Raw genomic sequence first — 26,193 nt, forward strand, 5'->3', positions numbered from 1 at the left:
ACGACATTAACGTATTTATTGGCTTTTTTTTTTTTTTTTTTTTTACATTTCACTGTTAGAAAATTGCAACACTGGATCAAAACATGTCAAAAGGGTTTCTGTCAGACTCTTTGGTGTTTGTAATTTTTTTTGTCTATGTAAATTGTGATCTAACAATGCAGTGTGCAAGTCGGGACCCCTTTTCAATTAATGTTACAGTAGAAGTTACATCTTTCTAAGTTAAAGGTTGTACATCTGCTTACCGCATGGGAATATTAAACACAGTTGTAAATATTTGTCGGCACAAAAAAGAAAAAAAATCCCATGTCTTTTATTCACTCTCTTTGTTATTTCAGATGTCAAAAAAAAAAAAAAAAAAAAAAAACTTGAGCTAACCAGATGAATTGGTGCTTCACTCACTTTTCCCATTCAGGGCTCCAGAAGGGGGGTGAAGGATGTTCAAATTCATGTAATAACATGTAAACTTCACACTAAGGGTCTAAGCAAAGATTTGACATGAATAGCTTCTAGCTTTGTGTGATCTGTGCTAACCAACAGATCCAGCTCTGAAATGGCACCATTAAGCCGTGACACATGCGCTCCTTTCCAAGCATTCTGCATATTACAATGTGACATTTAAGGTCCAAGAAATGTTTTTTTTGTTTTTGTTTTTTTTACAAGCTACTAAATATCAAATCAAAAGATCTGATCATTTACAGTACTAAATGAAAGTCCTACAGTAACAATGAGTATACCTGCTCTGAACTTAACATAAAATATGTTTCCAAAAATCACCAAAAATCACATCAATGCATTATTTGACCAATATGTTGTTGATATATAGAGATTAGCTTTTCACCAGAAAGTGCGGAAGCATTAGTAAAAGTCAAATCCTACAGTTGTTGGAGTTCCTCTTGAGATGCAGTTTTGCCATCAAATTAGAGTTGATTCATGCAGGAATCATTTAAATATCTTACAGATAATTTCCTCAGCAAACACAGTAGGGTTTTGCGCTTCTAACTTAAAACTCTGCGGGTGAAAGGTCTTGGAAACGGCGACTCGCTCAAAGGGAGAGGTAGGAAGAGGAGGCTTTCTGCAACGCTGCACCGCCTGCATCATACGCAAAGTATCTGCAGCGGCGGTTTCTTTTCTGTTTATGTTTTTTTTTTTTAAACAATTGAGAAAAGAAAACATACCAAAGTTAAACTGAGCAATTACAGTAACAGATAAAAGTGAATAAGCAAATTACAAAATTACAATCAGTTACATAAAATGATCTCCATCACTAAAATCATGCATTGGTTGAATATCTGTATAAACATTCTTTAAAAAAGGTAGAGATGACCTATGTGCCATCTGACCAGTGTTGGAGTGTGAAGTACAAATAAAAAAGGGTAATAATAATTAAGCAAAAAATAAAAAAATAAAAATACCGCCAAGTCTTGTTTTCTTAAAAGCACAATTTTCTGCCAAGATATGCAACTCCCTTGATTTTGTTTTTGTTTTTTTTGCGAAGAGTCGGGCTTCCTGCGGCCTGTTAACGAATGGTATGTCTTGATGTTAACACATATGCAAATTAGACCTGCTGTCTTCTTCTCACTGTCAACACATTTAACAGGATGAGGCCGGAAAAAAAAAAAAAAAAAAGAAAAAATCACAGGATCCCATGCTGGTCTGCCAAGGTGGTTAAGAGAGGAAGACAAACACAAACTGACAAATTACAGCTCTTCTGAATCACTGGGCATTTCTGTGTGTTGCCACACAGCACGCATGAATGCGGACCGTCGTTCTCCCTAATTTCGTTTGTTAGATTGTAGCTGAAATGAGCCTCAACTGCGTGGAAATACAGTAAACACGGCTTTTAGGAGTCAGTGATGTCAACTGCCACGGAGCCGAGCCAGGCTGGTAACGCTGTCATTTGAAACACATAAAAGCGGAGCGCTCTTAGCACGAAATGCGGGGCCGTGCGAGCCGCTGGCGCGTCATTGGGATGCCAATGTGTGAGATGCATTATGCAAAAAAAAAAAGAAAAAGGTAAAGTGGGGATGTTTAAACCTCAGTGTTTTTAGAACTAGAGAAACTCTGGTTTGCTGTTGGCTCAGGAATCCCAAAGCACCAAACTAAACAGAGATGGAAAAAAAACATAAAAAATCAAAAAGAAAAAAAAAAAGTCAGATTTAACCAAGAACAAATGGATTCCATTCACATTTCAATGGAATATCACTATAATGTGGCAGAACTCCTATGCTGGATCAAGACCTGCGAAGGAAAACAGAAAACATTTTTTTAAATTTTTGTTAGAATTTGAGCACTCAGTTACGGAAGCGCATTGCTATCATGCAGTAAAAAAAATGTTTCGATCGCTATCTCGTTAAAACGAGATACGTAAGTCGTTAAAACGAGATACGTAACTCGTTATAACGAGATACGTAACTCGTTAAAACGAGATACGTAAGTCGTTAAAACGAGATACGTAACTCGTTATAACGAGATACGTAACTCGTTAAAACGAGATACGTAACTCGTTATAACGAGATAGCGATCGAAAAAATTTTTTTACTGCATGATAGCAATGCGCTTCCGTACTCAGTGCAACATTTCTGTGCCATTTGAAAAAGAAAAAAAAAAGCTGCACTTTCACATAATTTTCTTTATACACAGACACAATATGATTTTTTTTAAATGCTCAATTTTGGAGTTTCTCTTTACTTGTTATTTATAGGATGTTTGAGAAAAAGAAAACAGAATTTGAAACCTTTATGCCATCCATTGTAGTTTGTTCTGTACTGCTGTCCACAGTTTGTGTTTTTAAATAAATCTGAAGTACTGATAATCCTACTTGATACAAATAGGTGAAATTACAGCCAACCTTTGGATTAAACTCCGTTCAGGAATGTTTTTTTTAAAGGTTTGTTTTCTTTAAGACAAACCCTTCTACAAATGGAAAGTGTGAAAAAGTTTTGATCAAGATTTTCTTATAAGAAATTGTGATACTTTTCTTAGCTTTTTTTTTTTGCTGTATTAAAAAAAAATAGAAATCAATCAAAATTGATTGATTTTACTTGTACAATGAAAAAAGATCAGTACTATGACTAGAAAAACCCATTGGAAATATGAGAAAATCGGAGACAACATTGTCAGTTCTTACAGTTACAGAAAGTGTTTATTTAGATTTATTTAGATTCTCAATCCTGTCTGAAAAGGTTAGAATTTTGGAAAGAACCAGCTCTAAATTTATGTTGTGTATTTTTTTGTATATTTTTAGTCTTGGCCTTCATACACATACCTGAGGTCATATTTTAAAGGACATATGTATTTCTGATACTTTTCTAAACTTTCAACTTTTTGTTTAACGTCTTTTGTACACATCTATAATTTCAAGGTCAGTGCCCATGTATCACTAAAAAGCAGGTAAAGGTGGGGAAAAAACACATTCTTAATTCATTTTCAGATTTTGGTGGCAGCTCTTTAAGCTTTTGCCTAAAGGATGCAATTTTCTCGCTGTCAACGTTCAAACTGAGCTAGCGCGTTTCACCTAATTTCAGACATGCTTTAACAAATACGTCTTTCTTGCACACATAAGAGAGGCTGGCTGGAGTACTTGAACCTCTATAAAAGCTCTTTCTGAGAGGATCTGGGAGTAATTTACTGCAATGATACACTTTCTAATAGAGCTATTTGCAAGTTCAACACCCTTGGAGCCCCGTCTGAGGGAAAATATCAAACTTTGAGAGGCTGTTAATCTTCACGGGAGAATGAGAGCATAATACATTAAACCATCAAATATTTTAGCCAGGAACCTATTAAGTTCCTCAAGTGTCTCAAAACATTAGGAGGCTCCCTGTATGAGGGTATTTAGTCTCTGCTCTTTTATAAAGGTGAGTGTCAGTGATTCGACTGGTGGAGTATTGGTTTAACTTACAAAAACAAACACCGATTTGAACTGAACAGCTGCAGCTCCAGGTCTACCGGTCAGAGTCGATTAAAATCTACCGTTTTCGTTTAAGTACTCTGTCGTTTGCTTTACTCACTGCGCTAACTTGCAGTTGTTTGTTGTGACGAATCGCCCGGTGTAGTGAATGTTGCACCTCACCACGTTGTTGGTGAAATCCGACTCGAGCACCAAGAATTTGGGGTTCACCACAAGCTGGCGGGAAGAAAAAAAAGAAAAGCACACAAAGGAAAGGAGATGAAGCCGTTCAGAATAAAGTCAAAACTCAGGGGCAAACAACACACATGCACAAGCACGACCCGGCACTGCTTTCAAACTAATTTTAACTCCATCTTTTATTTTTTTCCTTTTTCAAGGCACACAAAATGTGACCAGACAAACAATTCAGGAAGGAAGCGAACTGCAGCCCGAAAAAAAAAAGCATCTCTCACCTGAAAGCTGAAAACTTTATGAATCGGATCGATTTGTTTTCGTGGCCCTGACCCTCTCCCGTTCCTATGAAATGCAGCCGCGCTCGCGGTCTACAATCTTCACGTTTCAATGCACACCCAGCTCTCTCCAGACTCTCACCTTTAGTATGTAGTTTCCAGGCTTGATGTCGGTGATATCGATCCACTGGCAGTCAATATCAGCATTGTAGGTATCGTAGCAGCCTGGACTCAGACCCTGAAGAGGCAGCGGGGGAAGGGGGAGAGGCTTTGAAAAGAATACTGATTGGACTGAGCTCCAGAGGTCAAACGCAGGGCCTCACTAAATTATTCCTACCCAGTGAAGGTCTCCCACGTTTCTCATGCTGCAAGCACAAAAGTTCAATGGATTTGATACTGATTTCATTGGATTAACCAACCGCAAAAACAAACAAACAAAAAAAAATAAAAGGCTTGGTGTGTATTTGTATTGAGCCCCTCTTTACCCTGATATGACCTACTCCTATTGCACTTTATCAGCCTCAAAGTGCTTCACACTTCATTCACCCATTCACACACACATTTATACGCTAATGGTGACAAGCTACTATCCGTAAAATAATATCCAATAATTGGTTGTGGTTTTTTTGTCCCCTAGAATTTGTAACTAGAACTTAGTGTGTAATTTCATCTCAGTATATCCCAAGCTTTGGATGTCTCACTCCATCATCTGAATATATGGCACACAGTGTTGTGTTCAAGACCACCTAACCCGAGACCAAGACAAGACCAAGACCAGAGCGTATCGAGACCGAGACAAGACCAAGACTTTTAGGGTCCGAGACCAAGTCAAGACCAAGACCGAGGAAAGTCGAGACCGAGTCAAGACCAAGACCAGCGGCCGTGCTACATGACACAATAAAATGTAAAATATGATCAAAATTGCTTCTCAGAATAATCTGAAAGATCCATATTCCCATAAAAACACCTAGATATTAAATACTTAATACATTTTACCAATATTAAATATTCCATTTCTGTGTTACAATGTGTGATGGTCTCGTGCCATCCCTAAAAACATAACACCCTGAGAATTTGCCCATATTGCTCATATAAGAATCCACCACTGTTGCACCATTAAACATAGCAATTGAGGCAATGCCCTGATGGTAAATAACACTCAACTATGAACACTGACCAAGGAGCAACAAGCAAGAAGTAACCAAACAGAAGGCGCTCACCGTGACTGTTTTCACTCTCTATCCCAGTACATGAAGCCAGGTAGTCTGACACCATGGCAGACATTACAGCTGCCACTTTGAACAAAAACAAAGAGCAATGTGCATGCTCTGCGTGCTCTTTCATTCTTGTGTTTTAGTTATTTGTTAATTTAAATATCAACGTACATAATTAAATAATGATACATAGCATTACTAGAACAAAGAACAGGTGTTCTGTCAGGTCAGATCGTCATACGCTTAACACGAACTCATGGTGTTCTGTCAGATCAGCATACGTTGTCAGATAGTCGTACGCTTAGCTCAGACATGCATACGCTGTCATTACCATATGATTTTATTTAATCAGCAACATAGAATCATGACGTAGATCATCATACACTTGGTTATTAACAGTTGTATGGCATCCAGCTGCAGCCAGACCTACTTTAAATACACTTTGAAACCACGACAACGCATGTATATCTATCTAGTTATCATATTATGTCATATTATAAACAATTTAATGACTTATTTTCGTCATAACTTGTTGCATATGCTGAACTGACAACTCCACTGACGGTCGGACTTCTTAAGGTGCATGCGCTGGCATGGTACTCACTGCATGTATGCTAGGAACATAGAATCATGACGTAGATCTGTTATTAACAGTTGTATGGCATCCTGACTTAGCGGTTAAGTGAGTTTTACACGGGCGTGTGTTGTAGCTGACTCCAGCTGCAGCCAGACCTGCTTTAAATACACTTTGCAACCATGACAACACATGTATATCTATATAGTTATCATTGAAAACAATTTAATGACTTATTTTCGTCATAACTTGCTGCATATGGTGAACTGACAACTCCTCTGACGGTCGGACTTCTTAATGCGCATGCGCAGGCATGGTACTCACTGCACGTATGCTATTCTGACAGTGTATGGTAATCTGATAGAACAACGGCTCTCAGTGAGTGACACTCCAGTCCTATCTAATAAATAAAGAGCCGTGGAGAAGAATCGACTGTTTCTGAATGTCACATCACTATATTGCAGACTTTTGGACATAGCGTTGTCCTATATATGCGACAAGTCAGTCAACATCTCCGCACAATAATTCAGGCAGTGAGTGACTTTTTTTCATCACAAATTCTTATGTGTCTCTGTACAGCTAGCTTTGCTAACATCACGTTAACGGAGCTTACCTTCTTTGAGCTACTTTTCTAAGTGACGAAAATAGTTAGACGTTGTCCCCACCGTCTGTGAAAGCGAAGCGCTGCTGAGTTAGCTCTGGCCATCGGATTTCTTACTATTTATGCAGCGCTATTATATTACTGACAATTAGACAAACATTTTCTGCCGCTGAGAGAAAACCACTGCGCATGTCCTGGAGCGCCGCGTGCGAGTGAAAGGTGGGGAGGGGAGGGGGAAGGAGAGTGAAAGGTGGGGAGGGTGGGGGGAGTAACACGTAGTTGCTTGGATTTTAATTGGTGCGTTTTGCATCCACTGAAAACAAAGATGTTAACAAATAAACTGGACAGTATGCTGCATGTTTAGTGATATTTTCACAGCTGCGGTCTCGACTGGTCTTGAAATAAAATGCCGAGTCCTCAGAGCCCGAGACCGAGACAAGACCGAGACCAAATGCGGTCGAGTCCGAGACGAGACCGAGACCATCAGAAAACGGTCTTAAGACCGGACTCGAGACCAAGACCGATCTCGAGTACCACAACACTGATGGCACAACTACAAAACTACCAAGACGAGGTCGTCCACCTTAACGGGAGGAGTCCAGGGACATGACTGCTGGGTTAACTGGTCTCTGTAAGCTGCCCTGTGGGTGTTTGCATGCGTGGTTGTCAGTCATGTTGCCCTGTGACGATGGAGTGGCGAGCTATCCGGGACGTACCCCGTCTCTCGCCCAATTTAATAAAATAGTCAAAATTTTGAAGGGCATGTTTGTTCCAGGGAAAAAAAAAAAAAAAAAAAAAATATATATATATATATATATATATATATAAATGCAGGCATACAACTGCAGATTTATAGTCAGAAGGCCCTTTTTCAGCTGATTATTCTGCTTTTGTTTGTGACATTACCTGAGTGTGAGAAGTGCAGGCGTAGCGCTTCAGGTGACCGAAGTCACAGGTGGTGTCCTCCAGGCAAAAGCTGGCCTTGTGTCCCTCTGCCACCTTGCGGCCCGTGCCGACCTCCAGCAAATCGTAGTGGCTGAACTCGTCCATGCTGTGGTAATGTCTGTCAAAATGAGCATTGGAGCGACACGGTTCAAAACACGTGAGGGTGAACGAACAAGAAGGGTCATGGGTTCAAACCAGGTGTATTTCCGTCTCTCTGGAACTTTCAGGTTCCTGTCACAGTGTGGATGTGTTAGGATATTTAGAAACTCTACACTGGTGTCTTTCTCATATTTCTTTCTACTGACCCTTTGTAACAGACTGAAAAGACTGAAACATATATTGATATCATAGATGTAATGTTCGACTTACTGTTCAACCAGCCACTCTCAACAAGTCACGCTGTCGTGTGTATCAAATATAAAAACTCCAAACTGTTTAGTACTTTTTAAATACACACTGGTAATAATGGTTACCTTAAATAAAACACACGCAGCTCACAGTGTAACTTGTGGTTGTAATAGATTTATGTTGTGTGTATTGAAACTGTTGACCTCAGAAGGCAACGTCTTCATGAGCAACGCTGCACCTTGACAGCACATCATCATGACCGATCAGCGGATAATGGATATTAATTAATGCTTTCATTAAAGCATAGCCGAATCAAAGCATCGCCACCCCAACGGTGGATATATTTTTAGTTAATTAACTTGTACCAGTTGGCGAGATCAGAGCCGTCTGTGTGTGGGAATGTGTGCGCGTCGCCGCTTCCGAGAGCATGCACACGCATCTTTGTTTGCCTCGGCAAATAGGTGTGTGTGGGCAGGGTCTGAGCACGCGCGTCGCAGCGTGCGATTGTTTGTGAATGCGTGTTTGCACAGCTGTAGGAGCTTAGGCAAGCCTGGATACACAAGGCCACTGATCGACTCTCTGCTGAAGCGTAGCATGAATCATGGAGTTACTCTTGGTGAGAGACCGAGTCAATGAGCTGGTCCATTTGAAATCATCTGAGGTGTTAACTGCCGTGTGCGTTGGTGCTCTCCCAAGTATCAAAGTGACCCCCAGGTTGCTTTTCACTTTTACAAGCCTGCTGTGCTCATTATTACGCCGCTCGGTTGCGAGTGTGCGTTTTCGCAGGGAGTGACAGCAGCATAATTCAGAAGGGAAGAGGAAAGTTCCACGTTTATTTGTTGCTACTGGCGACTTTATGCAAAACACCAGCTGCATTTCCATTACAAATGTGAGCGAATCATTGTTTTCTGCTGATGTCCAAAAAACACAATTTAGCAATTTTGGTGTTTCCACTAAATGAGAAATTAAATTAAAATCATGCGAGAATAAGCCTGTTTACATGATAAGTCATTAAAAAGCATAGCAGCCATGTTATGTAAACAGCTACTAATATATATTCATAATTCAGCCATGGTACTAGTGTGCATTTATCAGCCATCAGAGGAGATGGGAGAGGGTTAGGGTTAGCAACCCTAACCCAAACAGCGAATACCTGGGAGTGGCTACAACATTTTGGGGAAATTGTAGTAGGCGGTTGGCGATTTTACAGAAGACCTATGGATTCAACAGGTTCAAATGATACACACCTTTTTATGCTCTGTGTGATGCTCAAAAAAAACCCATCATCCCACTAATTCCTGCTGTCTTCTTCATGGCTTCTGTCAGTAGTAACCTCCACTGTTGATCACATGACTCATGTGATGCAAAAAAAGTGTTTCCATTACAATTTTGTGAAAAACATCTATTTTCATACGACTGAAAAACCATCTCATCCTAGAGCAAAAACTTTTTATTAAAAAAAAAAAAACATGATTTTTTTTTCAGAACTCGGTATGTTTCTATTGTGCGAATTTATTTTCTGAATTTCAAGTTGTGCAATTTTATGGTTATTCAACACAGGGATTTTTTTTGTCCCTCTAATGTATTCATATTTGAATACTAGTCTTACGAATCATAAACAAATTCAAGAAAACGAAGACGTCCTGAATGGGAGTTACTAAAAACGCCGCATGCTTCTCACGAGCTGCCCTGCTGCTAGTAACACGTCCGATGCCCCTGCAGTAGCGACACGTACATTTGAAGTGTTTGCTGTTGAGAATAAACGTACAGTCCAAATGATCCTCCTAAGAGGGGTTTCATAAAGTACACTGAGTAGATATTTCACTGTTAAACCAATAATATGGCTGAAAATGGAAGAAACGCTGATCTCAATGCTACCACAGGATGGACTTAAGTATTACTTAAATTTAGTCCAACTTTCTGCTGTAACCGCTATTTTTGTGTGTTTTTTCTTCCCCATCATGATGTAACTGTGTACATATTACAAAATATGACTAAGTGCTGCTGACTTTAAATATGTCGGTGAGGTAAGCAGCTCCTACAGTCTCTTATTGTCAGAAAATCTCAGACTATGAAAATATTGCCCCTTTTGCCTTACTTCATCTCCCAACTCTCAAAACAGCTTTACTGGAAAAGTCATTAAAGATTGTTAGTTGACTTTTAAGGGAAAGTGTGCACTTTCCACTATTGGAACAAGTAGACATTCAAGGACTCATATGTTTCTGGAGACAGGTGACTGACTAAAAATAACATCCATGTAGAAACCTGTCTGATGTTATGGAGTACAGAACACCATAGTGTTGCCACGGTTCTGGGTGTCGATGTAATTTATCCTCTTGCCGACACGCTAACAGTCCTGATTCTGTCTTTTTAAAGATTCATAGTGCTTTAAGAATTCACGGCCCTTAGGGGTGGCTAAGTCCAGTCCGTATGAGCTGCTAACCTGCAGCTTTTGGATGCATCCTTTCTTCGGTCCACCTGAATCAGATGAATGGCCTGTTGCCAGGCCTCTGCAGAGCTGAATGACTGTCAGTCGGGGAATTTGTGTTCTGGATTTGGCTGTATGAGGAGCATGGTTGCAGCTAAAAGTTGTAGGATAGAAGCTCTTGAAAACAGGAACTGGGCACCCAAGCCTTAAACATTTTCACATTTTGCAGTCTTTGTGTATGAAAATTTACCTGAGAGGTAAATTACGGAGCCCCCTACAGGACATGGAGGATTTTTTTTTTCTTTTACGTTACCTTGCAATAATGTACTGATCAGTTCATGCGGCATAATTGAATGCTGTAAGCCTTTCTTACGGTGGCCATCGTACTTTCTGCTGTTATATAAGGTTCTTGTGAGGTTTTTCCATGTAGGTTAAAATCTTGTTGTGAAATATCAGAAGTTTTATATCTTTCTTTTAGCATAGAAATGCACCAACAAACATATGATATAAACAGAAACTTTCCGTAAGCAGGAAAGAAGAAGATTACATCTAAACTATTTGGACTATTTCTGAGTTATTATCACAGGGTAGCAAAGTCATCTGACAGTTTTGATTGTGTCTCTGTTGTGCTGCTCTGAATGTTTTCATGTGCAGTTCCATCTCAACCCTACTCACAAACAGACATAAACATGCAGTTAATAAATTGATTTGCAATCAGGGTTTTTTTTTGCACCAAAGAGTTAATAATAATAAACACGTTTTTACTGAGGCTTTTTAAATATGTACACATTTGACATTTTAAATTGACATTTGTGACTGCATACAAAAAAGACCAGCAAACATTACAGTAAGCGTATTGAGAGGGAACGCAAAAGAAACATTTTTCCACATTTCCCCTAAGGGGCTCCGTAGCAAATAGCTGTAATTAGAGAAAACTGTTCAGTTCTTCACCCAAAAACAGAAACAGCCTCACAGACCTACCAGCACATGACTGTTCACCCAACCCTGCAGGCCTGGGAGAGAAAATATTCCTCACAAAATCAGTCGAAATGTCCAAGGTAATGCTGGAGAGGCAGAATTTTATGACAGGGTAACTATTAGTCATCCACTTAACTCTGTGGTCTCAGTTGCAATTTGTTACGAATTGCAGACCTTTCACTCCCACTGGACCAAAATCAAACCGTTTTGCTTTACACCAAACTCTGCGTTTGGCGTAAAGCAAACCAATACACACTATCCTCACAGAGGAACATAGTGGTGGCAGAATCATGCTATGGGTGTGCTTTTCTATTACAAGGACAAGAGAGCTGGTAATAGTTGATGAGAAGATGGATAAAGTTAAATATATGGTTGAAAAAGGGGCTTGGAGGGAGAAAGGGGGATTAACCCTTGACCTTCCAGTGGAACAACAACATCAACCATAGAGCTACTGACCTAGAGCTGCCAAGGAAGGATTTATATGGAGGCATGTTTTCTAAAGTGACCCAATTATGTTTAACACTTGAATTGAACAGAGAATTTGTGGCTGAACCTGGAAATATATGTTACCAGACATTCTCCACTAAATCTGACAGAGCTTCAGAGATTTTGCAAATGATGATCATCAAAGATCTGAGTCTGGTGGAAAATCTGTCAGAAGTGCACTTAGAAGACTTTACTGCAACAACGGTCCTCAAATAATTGACTTAGGATGGCTCAACAAATATCCATCACAATGTTCAGACTTTTATTTGTAATCATTTGGAAACCTTGTGTCATTTTCCTGCCACTTCACAATTATACTCTGCTTAACATGAAATCACATTAATGTTAAAATGTATTAGTGCTTTTATGAGACTCTGGACATAATGAGAAACATGTGGCATGCAGTCATTCAAAAAGTGTGTGTATGTAAAACCTAAGAGGTTAAAGTACAATCATTGTTCCGGAAACTACCTCTCAAAGGCTGCCTTGAGTTTATTATTTATAACATATGTTGTCATTTCCAGGGAGAAAGGAGAGATAGAAACAGAAAGCAGGTTAGAAAGCCGGAGGTGCAAGACGATAAGCTGCCTGGATGTGTCCCCAGCTTCCTTGGAATCCTGGATCCCCTCACTGCCTGTGTAACCTGCTGAGAATGTAGCGCTGGCAGGACACACAGGATTTCAAAGAACGCCTCGTAAATGTAATGTACAAAAACAAAAAAAAATTCCACTCCGTTTTTATGGCCCAAAGGCATTTTTCAACTCGTGTCGCACCGAATACAACAGGACTTTTAACGTCTTTTGTTTTTTTCAGGGCCGCATAAAACACAGGCAGCAATAGCATGTTGCTTAGAGAACTGTCTCACAGTGTCCTGACATTTGCGATCAGAAATGCGCGAGCAGGACACACGTCCCAGAACCTGAACAAACACGAGACTGCTTTCATAAGAGAGCGAATCAGATAACGTGTAGGATTCAGGAAGTATTTTTGCAACTTAAAAAAAAAAAAACAGAAAACGTACATGAATGAAAACTGCCCACGCTTTCCGTTCTTACTCAAACAGGCCATATGCAGTATGTGAAAATGTTTGCCTTTGGTGGTTTAAAAAAAATTTATTAAAAAAAAAATCACAATTCCCAACATTTCAAAGGCCTCGATTCTCAGGAGAGCGACGCTTCACTTCCCTGGTTTTGTTACTGTGGTGTAGAAGATTGGGGTGAGCGCAGGGAAAAGCAACACGGCGTATTTGACAAAAATGTAGGGCAGCAAAGTTTATTGTAAGAATCTGGGCTAGTGCATTTCTCCCCCTGAAAAGAGATTTCTTTGTAACCAAACACTGTCCCAGAAACCCACATCCACCCCACCGTACTCTGGCGGCCTCCTGGCCTGTTGTGATGAATTGACAGGAAGAAAAGTATTGAATCGTGATTCTGATCGCACAGGCAGTGGGAGTGATTGGCTCGGTTTATCCATCTCCTGGGAGCCGCTGCGTACATGTCAGACTGCTGTCAGGCAGCGACAACATTGCCGACTTCCTATCGGCCACTCAACATTCCTCCGCGATGAGAACAGGAAAAGAGAGCCTGGATTCGGCTTTAGAGGGTGATTTGTTTGGACACGAGATAAAAGTCGCCTCGCAATTTGTATAATGTCAGGGGGAAAATGTGCATCTTCTGTGGCCAGAATGCCTAAATGCGAGTGTTTTGGTTACGTTAGCTTAGGGCGCAGATTTGCAGTGAAGTTTATAAAACTGAGAGCCCTGGGTTGTTTTCACTGTCCAACTTTAGGTTTCGAGACTTGAAAGAAAAAAAAAATCTATGTTTTCATATAAGATTCAACTAAAAGCAGACAAGGCTGTCAGAAGGACATATGTACAGTATCCAAAAGGGTCCAGTAACATGGATGCAGCTGCAGGAGTGCACACTATTAAAGTAATACTAAAATACCTTTTGATTTGACTTGAGCGTTCAGACATCTTGAGTCCACATGTGTTCTGAATTATAGTCACTCTGATAAAGTTGATGTGAAGTTCAGCTGCGCTGGTAGGAATTCCTGAAAGCGGCTCGAGGAACGCACTTTGGCCACAGTTTGCAGAGAAGCTAGTTTGATTTACAAATCATAATCGTGAACCACCTTGTTAAGTAAAGTTTATTAGCAGTACCCTTTTGGAATGTGGCCATAATAAAATATGTATGAGGGAGAAGAACTGGAGTGAAATAGTAATTAAAAAAAAAAAAAGCATTTAAATATGTTCACAAAGGCCGGGGTGCTAAAGCTGACATAAATTATATGCTAACTGGGAAATAATGTTTTGACCAGGATAGAACCAGTTCATATTGCGATGGTGGATTTGGTTTTGTACTTTAAACATACATACCTTATTTTACTGTCCACAGACAGTAAAATAAAACTGTAAAAAGGAACAACAATACCAATTTTACTTCTTAATACAGAAGTTCACAGATCATTAACAGAAGCTAATTGACGCTAATTGAAAAAACAGAAAACATTGAGAGAAACTACCTGCTGGAAAAGTCGGTAGCAGGTCAAGATGATATAAAAACAAAAGTAGTGAATAATTAAATGAAAACGCATTTGCTTGAACCTCTAAACCAGGGGTGCCCAAAGTCGGTCCTCGAAGGTCGGCATCCTGCACGTTTTCGTTCTCTCCCTGGTGGTAGAAACAACCTTTTCAGCATGTCAGTGTTCCTCTTAGGTCTTCTAACGAGCCATCATTTGATCCAGGTGTGTTAAATCAGGGAGAGAACTAAAACATGCAGGATGCTGGCCGTCGAGGAGCGACTCTGGGCACCCCTGCTCTAAAGGTAATATAAAAAAATAAAATCACAATTCAGCAGAGTTACAGTTCACTAGAAACCACAATTGAACATGAGACGCATGAAACAATTGTATTTCTTGAAGTGAAATAACATAATTTTACCAAAAAATTCATAATCTGGTGAACAGTTCTATCCTACTGCACACATGTAACTGACTACATGGACTACAGGAAGTACGCTGCAGACTTACTGGTGACAGCTGTGCCATTCCCAGGTATGACGAGGCCTGTTGGGCATGAAGTCAGCTGTGCCTTTGTTCTTCACCCTCTGCGGAAATCGGAGCAGGACCCTAACGTCATAGTCAGTGGTTTCAGGGCGGTAGGCAGAGCTATAGGATGGAGACAAATGTGGAGGGAAAGAAATCAGATAAGGGAGCATGTCCAACTTCTTGCGAGAGGAATGTCTGCGTGTCTGTTTCTCATAAGTAAAACAGCGGAAGTAAAAAAAAATAAATAAAAAAAGAGGCAGAACTGGAAAACTACGAGCCAGAAGTATATCTACTAAATAATTTATCCTACAGATTATAACCGTCTCTTCAAACACTGTTTCAATGTGAAAAACACTAAACAAAACAAGATACATATTCTGTTGTACAGACCGGTTTTTTTTGTGAGAAAAGGAGGCATAACCTTCAGTTCACAACCACTGAAGATGTAAGCCATTCGTCTTGTGACTATTGTTGACATTGGAGTGGATGGCAAATTACAAAAGCCCATCTGTGGGTGATTGCAGCAAACTCAGAGAGGATATACAGGGCTTTGAGGGATGGGTGTGCTTCTGATGGGAAGAGGGCAAAGTGAACACCCAGAGGGACGACACATTTCATTTCAGAAGCGGCCGGCCTGGGGCTCAGAGGAGGCTTTTCACAAACCCAGACATTAAACCTTCATCCCTAAAAAAATAAGGAATTAGTTTACTGATGTTGTGCTCTTAGGTTTAGTTTCTCTTTAAATTGTGTTTAATATTGTGCTTGATTAGTTTACTAATTCAAAACTACGGTTTTCAAAGTGGAGGCCTGGAAGACTGGCAACCAAACAGGGGTTTTGTAGAAGACCTTCAGAAACTACGATGTTAAATTTAAAACTAGTGTTTGACTGAGATATTTTATTATTAGATATTTTGCAACTGAGATGGCTGTGGCTCAGTTTGCCTCCTCACCCAATCACACCACCATTTGGCATAAACATGCAGCCTTTTGCATATGAGAACAATTTACTTAAACTGCAATTAAAGAAGCAATTCCCTTAAACCATTCAGTTGGGGCTTGGCTGGGATTTGAACCCAGGACCTCTCGCACCCAAAGTGAGAAGCCTACCCGCCAGACCAACGAGCCGCCATCTGCTAGCAACCTGTAAGTGTGAGACAGCAGGACATTCCTGTCGCAGATTGGTTGGCACACATGCTTTTCTCATTAAGCCAACTGGTTCAAGAGCACCTCCAAGTGGTGAAATGCATTTACAAGAGGCTCGTTGATTTGGGGCGTATGTTTAGGGTGCGAGATTCCGGACGAGCCCCTTTGAACACTTCTGGAAGATGCAATCAATTCTGGCTATAACATTCAGCATTCTGGGTATTTGGGAAATCTTACATCTGTCTCACAGGAACTCCCTTTTAAAAGGGCAAACACCATTTTATGAGACCAGTGATTTTTTTGTTTTTTTACAAAAACAAAAGAAAAATCCTACAACCGCTAAAATATGATGCCATTCAGATATTTTTTTTTACATTTTGTGAAGAAGGAAGTTTCTTCTTCAGAGGTTTTGGTGTTGTTTCCTTCTGTGGATATTGTTGCAGCGCCACCACAGGTGAGGAAGTGAACAAATATATATATATATATATATATATATATATATATATATATATTTTTTTTTTTAAGCATTTAATTAATTTAACACAGCACAGTATGAAAGTGAACCACACCGTCTGAAAATATCACAAATTATACAATTTTGCTCCTCAATCGAACACAGTCTACCAGACTATCAGGCGTGGAAACACAGCAAGTCTAGAAATCATGTTAACAAATTTCTTTCAAGTTAATGTACGGTCTATCATTTGAAACTCATGCAGACTTTGCTTTACCTCGACAAGCATTTTTCCTCTGCAGCACAGCGGAGGGCGTACATGTGGGCTCTTTGGATGTATGTTGAAGCCTGGACATAGTTTGGATCCGGAACCAGGTCAGGTAAACCTGAAACGATGGGGGAAAAAAAAAAGCTAATTTTTCCTCACCACATATTCAACGCTGTAACAGAACGCTCCAATGTTTGTTAAAGCTACTGCATAATCCAAAAAGAGTTAATTAGGTCTTAAAAGAGTGAATGTTATTTAACCTGCCAAATTTACTCGTGGGGCTGCTGTTATCATTCCAGATATATCCGAAGCGATCCAAAGGTCAGCACCGTCAGAGTGCTTGTTAGCATGTTGGTCATTATCTTCTGTGATCTGTGAAATATGTTGGTGCCGAATGAAGATGTGAGGGACAAAAAAACCCAAAAAAACCCCTGAGCAACAGGACCCACAGTTCAGGTCTGGGTCACATCAGGGAGACTCAGACACTAATTATTCTGCTATTCAGAATTTTATCATCACTTTCTAATAAGAGGTGGTTTTTTTTTTTTTAGTTCAAGCCACTAGATAAGAGTTGTTGACTGAGAGAGCGAGAGAGGCCACAAGAGCTTCATTCAGGTCTGTGGTTGCAGAATCACTGCACCAAAAAAAGGTTTGTAATAAACTCATTCTCAGCTTCGCTTTCATCTGGTTTACAACATGTAGCTCATTATTACGAGGGGTAATTTCTTCTCAACGTAAAAACCACACTGTATTTACAAAAAAGCATGTCATTATTCAGTTGTTTTTATTCAAAACCAAAACACAACAATTATCCCAAATTCTGTTAAAATAATATATATATATATATATATATATATATATATATATATATATATATATATATATATATATATATTGTTCAATAAATTTAAATAGGGTTCCACAAGCGGCTAATAAAAAAATAACAACCTTTGAGCAGGTATTAAACTTTTCATGAAGCCCATGTTTCTGTGGTCTGACATTAATATTATAATCTTTATAATATTTATTAAATGTGAGAAGAAAATCATCGTAATTACTGGAACTAAAAATTTGACTAATCCATATATTATTATTCACTTGGTGAAATACATCACTAAAATAAATATACTTAAAAAAATAAATGTACTGAATGGGTTTGTAGCTCACTGGTGTAATATTTCTATTCATGCCGTATAAGTGTTGCTATTTTCACTGGGATTCATACTAAAGTATACATTTTGAGTAAACATCCCTAAAAACAAAAAAGATGTCGCTTGCTTAATAAGAGCAAGTTTCCATACCATTATTGTCTGATTTTGGTCTCACTGGAGATACTAAAAATCAGACAAGTTCAACTTTCTTTTAACAGGTGGAAGACAGAGAGTGCTGGTACTCTATGCTCCATAAAACTGAAACAAAAAAAATACCTAGTTACACCAATATTTTCTCTGGCATCTCATTAAAATAACTTTAAACCATAGGAGCTAGTATATTGACTGTGGAAACCTGCCCATGCCTAAGCGATACAGTCGCAGGCGCCTTGTCAGAGAATAGGTCTGTATGCCTGCAGCATTACCTAAAAAGGCCATGCCAACTTGATCTCTGTCAAGGCTTATCAAACTTTTCTGTTTAACTTACGAAGGCCAGACATAGTCTGATGTGAACTTGTTCAAACCATCTCAAAAATTTAGCTCGGTTTCCATTCCATCTGCTTAACAGAAGCGAGCCGAAAGAACCAGAAAGCAAACTTCCTGAAACACTTGCCTGGCACTTCACACCTATGTGAGTCTTCCTACCTTAGCTGCAACTTTCAGTGCAGCCTTTGCCCTCTGCAGGGTCTGTGCAAACTGCCAATCTGACATGTCTATCTGAGGCTGACATGTAGGGCAGTGGGAGGCTTCCTGGAGCAGACCATGTAAACACTGTAAACCAGTGTGAAAGACTGAGCTTTCCAAACATCACTCTCAGTCCAACTTTGTTTTTTTTTTCTCCTCTCCTTTAAACGGCTTTGGTCTCTGCCCTCTAATCTTTTGAAATGTGAAAGTGGGTTTTTTCTAGGGGTATAAAGTGTATCGAGAAGGCAAAGCTGATCAGCCCTCAACTGTAAGCGACAACTCCCTCTTACTCTCCAAGTGGGGCACAGAGAAAAGAAGTCTGGGCAGGGTTTCTGGCTTATATGAGATAAAGGAAGAACAAGGGTTCTCCTTTTTTTTTTTTTTTTTTTTTTTTTTGCTACATCCTGTTAGATGGTAGTAAATAATACATATTTGACATTCTCTCATTACCCTTCTACTTCAGGTAAGGGCTAGTGGTAGTTTCACAGGACAGATTTTAAGCTTGTGACCATTTCTCAGGTCATCTCAGTCAAGACTGACTGAGATTGGGAGGATTTTATTTAGAGTGAAAGGTCAACATTAAATCCATGGACTGATGACATGGTGCTAACTAGCATATGACATGATTAATTAAAGAGTGCCGTTTAATCACGTCAGTTTGAAATCTCCTAGGTTTCAATTTGGAAAATTGGCAGCAAGTTTCCTTGAAGTTGGAAATGAGAGAAATTTAATTCAAAAACTAAAGTAGAGTAAAGAAACAAAACCAATTTTAATTCTAACAGTACAGTATATCATTTAGACAAAGCTCCATAAAACCTCACATAGCGAACATGTAGCTACACGTCAGTACAGTACAAATCTGAGAAAGACATTGTTTTTAGGATGCGCAGCTAATGGTAGTTAGCTTGGTCACTAAACTAATCAATTACAGAATCTGATTTTGTAATTGACTCTGACTTCAGAGGGAAATGAAAGCCTCTATTCCTCCCTCGCTGTTGTACACTACAGCTTGCAGTTTGACTTCTTTACTTTCCACTCATTGAGCTCCTCTTTAGAAACGTCCTCTATGTGACATTCACTTTGTTTGGCTTTAACTGACACCAAATGTTATCCTCAGTACAGCTGAAGGGAACAGAGTAATGCCAGTGGTATTTTAATGATTGTTTCAGCTTTGTTAGGGTATCCAGGGGTGTCCAAACAGCAATATTATGGAGATTCTGTGATTCACAGGGATCCTGGTAACGCCAGCTTCCTCTGGCCTAACAGCACATCGTTTTTATTTATCTTTAAAGGACACTGCCTGCTTTGAGTCATTGCTCAGATCTTATAAATTCAAAATCCTGTTGGGTTTAATTTCTAAATAAAACAAACTTTTGAGATGGGAAGATGTGAAATTTCCAAGGATTGATGTCTTTATGTTCAAGTGGCTAGTTATCTGTTTTATCACTTTGCTCTGTGATTCAATTTCAGTGACAAATACAAGAGTATTCTTGCAGCATTCTTGAATTACTGAACCAATATTTAAAAATATTAGAAACCTTCAAAATACCCTAAGTTACGTGCGATCACAAGCATCAGAAGCCCGTCTAGGATACAGTATCCAGCATTCAAGGATACGTTGAACACTATTTGTTTAAAACAAATAATACTAAAACCTGTAAACACAATTGTCCTCTTGATATCACTCTGAAAGTATACATCGGAAAAGTTATAACACTGTAAAAAAAATTTTATGTCTTACTGCGAAGTAGTGCAATAAAGATGTCTGCTTTTCAAAAGCTCTTAACAGCAGAATCCATACTGCTGTGATTACTGAGAGCGCCAAGGCATTTATGCACAGGATGACTTTTTTTGTGCTGCATGCTAGAAATGGCTCTCAGCTCTAAAGCGTCTAATGAACCATGGTCGGGAAGCACACGGCACACCAGAGCGCCTGCTGTGCAGGACAACAGGTTGTAGCGAGAAACAAAAATGATAAACCTGCATCAGCGAGCTCGAGAATCTGCTCTCCACTCGGTGCATGTGCAGCCTCCGGCACTCAGAGCTCAGGCACCCGTGTTGTTGTTGTTGTTTTCTGATCTCTAATCTTGCCTCGTGTGGTAATCTGTACCAGTGACAAGAGAAACGTCTTCATCCCGCTCATTAAAAGGAATCTAAATCGGTTGCGTGGAGAGCCACAGAAAGCGTCTGCTTTGTTCAATAAACATTTTGGGACAGCAGGCTGCATGCTTCTACACTTCTCATTTTTCTCCCCAAAGTACCCTGACTAAATATTTATTTGATTTCCTGTAGCCAAAGAAATGGACCCCATGTGTTACAGGGACTTTCCACTCTCCCTCCTTTCAGGGATTGGGGTAGAACCGCTTCTCCCGCCCTCGTTCTCCTCTCTCCTGCCCAGAAGTCAGCCACCAACACCCCTTGACACTAGCCCACTTATGAGGTCACCGCAGCCGTTAGCAGAATCGAAATGCCTCAAGAACCAGTTGATTTCCTTGTAACTCCGTACTCCCCCTCCCCTCCAAAAACAAAGTGGTTTTTGTGTCTGCTCGCTACATGTTCACAGGCTTTTGCACAACACCTGGTTTCAATAACTTCACTGGCAGGGGAAAATGAACTTCGGATCAGCTTCACTTTATTTGCAATTGAACAAAAGAGGAAAAAGGAAGAGGCTTTACTTTCAACCAGTTGTTTCGTTTTGATTACATCAGATTGTTGACAAAATTTAAAAACAAGAATATCAGAATAAAAAAAAAATGCAAATGCGTGCAGGGGTGAAGGTGGGTGTGGTGGGCATTCCTACTCCCCTGCGGATTCTGCATATTTCATATTAGTATGCACAGCAACAACTGAGATCAAATGAGGAGCGTTTCATCTTTTCTCCTTCGAGACAGAAATACCTTCAGCAAATCTGTAAGAGACGGCATGAACCTTGTTTCTTTTTAAAATGTAAAACAAAATGCTTCAGGATTTCACAAAAACGTAAATGAGTCATGAACTTCAGCTCTCTATTAATACTTGCCCAACTATGCTTACAAAATAACTTGTGTTGTTTGTGGTGTTGTGGTTTGTAATTCACTAACCAAATCGTAACGTACCTCTTTGGGTTCCCCGATACACATTGCCAACGTTGGTACCAGAGTTCTCCAGGGCAGAGTTTGGAGAGGTTCTGCCTTGAGGAAAAGGCTGTGAGAAAGGAGGCTGGGGTCTTCCATAGGGAGGAAACTGCTCATATTGTGGGCTTCGGACTGCTGATTGCCCAGCAGCTCCTGGTCTATCCACCACAACAGGAAGTGCTTGGTTGGCATCAGGGATTGGGTTGGCAGGGGCAGACTCCTCATTGAAAAGGCTGTGGGTGTACCTGTGATCCAGACCATCTGCAAAAGATGGCTGGGGGGCACTTGCGGGTACCCCTGGATTGGGTCCGTAGCCGTACGACTGGTAGTAATAGTAACCGTTTTCGGGGAATTCAGATGGAGAACCGGGGAACACTGAGCCAAGTCCTCCTCCAAATCCACCTGCAGCAAAGCCTTGTCCAGTCCCAAATGTTCCTCCGCTGTATCCGGTGCCTGGAACAGGCTGGAAAGGTGGCTCGTAATTTCTGACAGGAGCGTCTGGAAAACCGCCGTCAAAAGGCTGGAAGGGAGGCTGTTGGGGAAATGGGTATTGTGGGTAGGATGGTATGTTATATGAAGACGAGGAAAAAGTCGACGACGACGATGGACGGCGCTGACTGCTTGAGGAACTGTGGAACTGGCTGGTTCCTGTGCTGCCTGTGGTTTGCCTCCAGTTATCAGGCACTTGTCCAAAACCAAAAGGATGCCTTGCCTGCCCACGAACAGTTTCGGAGGACCCCCTCGGTGGAGCCTGCCTACGGAGATTGCTTCCCTGACGTCTGCGTGAAGGACGGGGATCTGACAAAATGACCCTGGTTGCTCTTTCTTGACCTCCGGCTCCGGCAGGAACGTACTCAGATCCACTGTTCACCAGGCTGAACACCTGTCCGTTGTTTTCCCACTGTATCACCTGTCTCCAAGGGGTAGCGGAACTGTCCTGCTCTTGACCCTGTCTCTGGCTTTGCCCCAGAGTTTGTGAAGCAACCTGAGCCTCCCCTGAGCCCACGAGAAAAAACATCACACATACCACAGCAACAGACATCATATTGGCTCAAGCGATTCAGGAGTTCACCCCAAGAGAGAAAAAGAAACAGAAAAACAAAGGTGGAATGGTTTAAAGAAATAAATCCAGTCAGCCACGGGTTCAAGCCACTTGCGGTTCTGTCAATAAAACATGTGTATCCTCTTCCCGTGGGCACAGCTTTGGTGTGCGTGTTGAGACAGGGTTGCAAAGTAAGCCTGTGGTTGAGTGCATCTGTTGCTCTTTGCTTGCCAGCAATTGGAGGAGCTTGAATTTGCATTCAGAGGGAATCACATCCAGTGGAGTACGAGTTGGCTTCAGAAGACCCACTGTTGGTGTAACCGTCTGCTGGTGCAGCGAGAATATGTCCTGACTTCTTGCCGGTCTACTGGCTCTTCCTCCAGTAGAGTAAGCATTGCTCTCCGCCTTCTTGAAAGAAGTGCCTGTTCACTGCACAACAGCAAGCTTCTATTTGCCTGATTACTTACAATGGGCTGAGAAAAAACTCAAACTTTTTTTTTCTTTTAAAGGAGAGGTCCCACATGGCCCTAGTGCTAGTGATGTTTCCTGGCCTGCAGCAGCCAAGCCTCTGTGAGGTTTCCAAAGTCAACACCACGAGCTGCAAAGGCATTCAAAAAATATTGTAAAGCAGGTCAGACTTTCAGCGGCTTCTCTCCGGTCGTGTGCTCTCACAGAGTCATCAGCAGGCGTTTTAAAGATTTGTTTCACAATTTCCACTTACGTCTGTAAGACATTTCGAAATAGAAGTTGTTAATTATGACAATCTGTCTCACTGAAACCAGGAATGTAAGCAAGAAGCACCTAAGTGTATGAAGAAAAAAAAAAAAACACAATTGCTCAAACACAGTCATCTGTTTATGTAAAGAATTTGTTGGAAAATGTGATTTGGATACTCCACCCTAAGAAATACCAAACCAAGGTCAGTTAAAAGAACTCACAATGCTTTCCTTTCACCAAACACTAACACACATGTAGAGACACATATGCCCCTGCCCATCTCCGCCCCACACACACACACACACACACTTCTCATTTCCCAAACACCTCAATCACATGAGGTTATACTGTGAGTTTTAATCTGTGCATGCATTCAAACTATTTATGTGTGCATGCAATTGGTAATGCTAGATAGAATCAGAATTCCTTTTGTTATCAAACTCAGCAGTTGGTAATTGTGTTTTCCTTGGCATGGCTTGTCGGGACAGTGTCCACTGTGCCACAGAGCAAGGAAAAAGCAACATTCTTCCAGGGCTACAGCAGTTGAACAAGCATTGTACTCCTCTGGGAGTAAATGATGATAATGTCTTGGTGGAACAGGCTCTAACAGAAAACGCACTCATTTCAAAGTCTGGAAAGTGACCAGCTTAAAAAGAGGAGCTTAATCATAAAAAAAATATCTGCATACAGAAGAATCCATCAGTCCAGGAATTAACAAGGGAAGAGCAGGAACTACAGCACCTCTTGTGATGAAAGAAGGATATAGCAACTGGATTTTTCTCGTAACTTTTCACAAACAGCATTAAAAAGATGTCATTTTCACAAGAATAAGGGATGCTAACAAAAATGGAAGTATTAAAGGAGAAAATATAAACAAGATACAGTACATATGAAAAAGAATGTCATATTTTCGTTGTTCATATAGAAGCTAGTGCTAATTTTGTGCTCATTTATTTTTCTATAGTTCATTTTATGCATTCAGTTATTTACTTTGTATTTAGCCAAATACGATTTTTTTCGTCATCGATACAAGTTTGCTCTGCAAAAGTCTCCGCAAGTGTCCATGAGAAAAATACACCTAGTCAAAGTGTGGCATCTAGGGCACTGTAGATAAGAAAACAATGGGATAGTCCATGAGCAGAACAAAAAAAAAGTAATAATAAGGCTTGTAGAGTTGTATAGTAGAAATAATTCTGCTATACATGGAAGCACATGGTTGTACACCCAGGTTGGTATTGATTTTGCCATTTTTGTTTTGAGGAAGCACATGATCCAAATGCATTCGGTGATGTTCTTGGCGCTAGCGTCAGCCATCTTGTTTACAAGACGTGATCATTCACATTACTGGCTCGAACTTGCAAGACTGGACAGACAAGACTTCCGATGCCGACTTGTAGCTCTGCTATCGAACTACAAAAACGTCAGAATGGGTCGGGGTCTGCGACCTGGAGGGGGGTCCGGGGTGTGAGGTGCCCTAGTTTCATTTCAAGAGACGGCAGGAAAGCGAGTTGCTCTCAGACCCGTCTCAGGACAGAGGAAAGAGAGGAATTCAGGCCAAAACATTGCTGTTCAACTTCATGGAGATGAATCAAAAGCATGGATTGCAGAACTAATTCTTCACTTGTGCAACTTTTGAGAAATACACACATCAAAATGAAAAGCTAAACATGCCACAGAGACGTTGTCTTGCACTGACATACGGGATTTTCCTTAAAAGAAATTTAAGTTCACAATGTTCTATTCTGTTCTGTTCAGCTCTTTCTTGAGGTAACATTGTCTGAAAATGATCTGTCCTACTTAAAACTTGCTTTTATGCATGTCTGTTAAATAACCACAACCAGTAGTTTGGCTACATTAAGCTCAAAGTGTTTTGTTTTGTTCCTTCTTTTTATTTTTTTAATTACAGGCAAATCCCATGGGATTTTCTCAGGAACCAAAAGTGCTGCCTGAAGGAGGCAAACCAAAAGAGTACCGCTATGCCTTGAAAGTCTTTCAGTGAAACATTCCCCTGAGATTAGTCAAAGCTGTGAAGTCAAAGATGGTTGTTTTTGTGCGACGGCTATATGTGTGCGCGGCACCTACTGGAAACACCATGTACCCTGTGAAGCAAGGATTGCATTGATCTCAGAGAGGATGCAACACACACGGAAATCTGAGGGAGTGGGTTCCCTGCAGAGAACAACCTTTAGCTGCACAGAATCAGAGCTGTCAGACAGGGATGTTCCTCTCTGAGTCAGTGAATGTATATAGCTGGGAGCTCACTCATGTCTTGTCACAAAACATTTATCAGCGCTCATGCCTTTTTCAAGGCAACAGCTGTGGACAAAATCTCTTCTATTTTTAGACCGTTGATCCTATTCTCGAGATAGCGACATCACAAGAGGATATGTTTTCGTATACTTGCATATCAGGGGTGCAACTAATGATTATTTTAGCAATCAATTAATCTAGCAATTATTCTGACGATTAATCTGTCTAAAATATTTGGCACGTTATGCAGATTTTTCATGTAACCACTTAAGACTTTCATACGTTATTGGAAATACATTAAAAGATGCGGAAACACTGTGTTTGTAGGCGTGTGAGAAAGGCGGACATGACGGTGTCATATAGATGACAAAGTGCCAAATACGAACATGA

The 26,193-nt window shown here is 40.4% G+C and overlaps 1 protein-coding gene across 2 annotated transcripts; it reads right to left on the reverse strand.

The window, feature by feature from the left end:
* loxl1 (lysyl oxidase-like 1) lies at positions 1-23,846 on the reverse strand. 2 transcript variants are annotated; one of them, XM_015009061.2, is made up of 7 exons: positions 21,777-23,846; positions 16,856-16,964; positions 14,964-15,101; positions 7,655-7,811; positions 4,502-4,597; positions 4,011-4,126; positions 1-2,238 (listed from the first exon to the last, which is right to left on the reverse strand). In XM_015009061.2, exons 1-7 carry the CDS (start codon positions 22,837-22,839, stop codon positions 2,232-2,234), a joined length of 1,686 nt encoding a protein of 561 aa, XP_014864547.1. In that variant the 5' UTR covers positions 22,840-23,846; the 3' UTR covers positions 1-2,231. The 2 variants fall into 2 exon arrangements, with proteins under 2 accessions (XP_014864547.1, XP_087860276.1); XM_088004150.1 differs by lacking the exon at positions 1-2,238 and having other exon boundaries at positions 4,007-4,126.
* Between the last annotated feature and the right edge of the window lie 2,347 nt (positions 23,847-26,193).

The sequence above is a fragment of the Poecilia mexicana genome, unplaced genomic scaffold, assembly GCF_051168715.1.
Source record: "Poecilia mexicana isolate PSO_F unplaced genomic scaffold, ASM5116871v1 scaffold_3, whole genome shotgun sequence".
NCBI lineage: Eukaryota > Metazoa > Chordata > Actinopteri > Cyprinodontiformes > Poeciliidae > Poecilia > Poecilia mexicana.

Bases quoted from the DNA above. Each gene is read 5' to 3' on its own strand.
- loxl1 (XM_015009061.2), bottom strand. From the start codon at position 22,839: ATGATGTCTGTTGCTGTGGTATGTGTGATGTTTTTTCTCGTGGGCTCA. The intron at 15,102-16,855 runs GTAAAGCAAAGT...TCCATCCTATAG, and splicing joins GAGGAAAAATGCTTGTCGAG to CTCTGCCTACCGCCCTGAAA. The intron at 4,598-7,654 runs GTAATGTCACAA...CTGCCTCTTCAG, and splicing joins CCTGCACTTCTCACACTCAG to GGTCTGAGTCCAGGCTGCTA.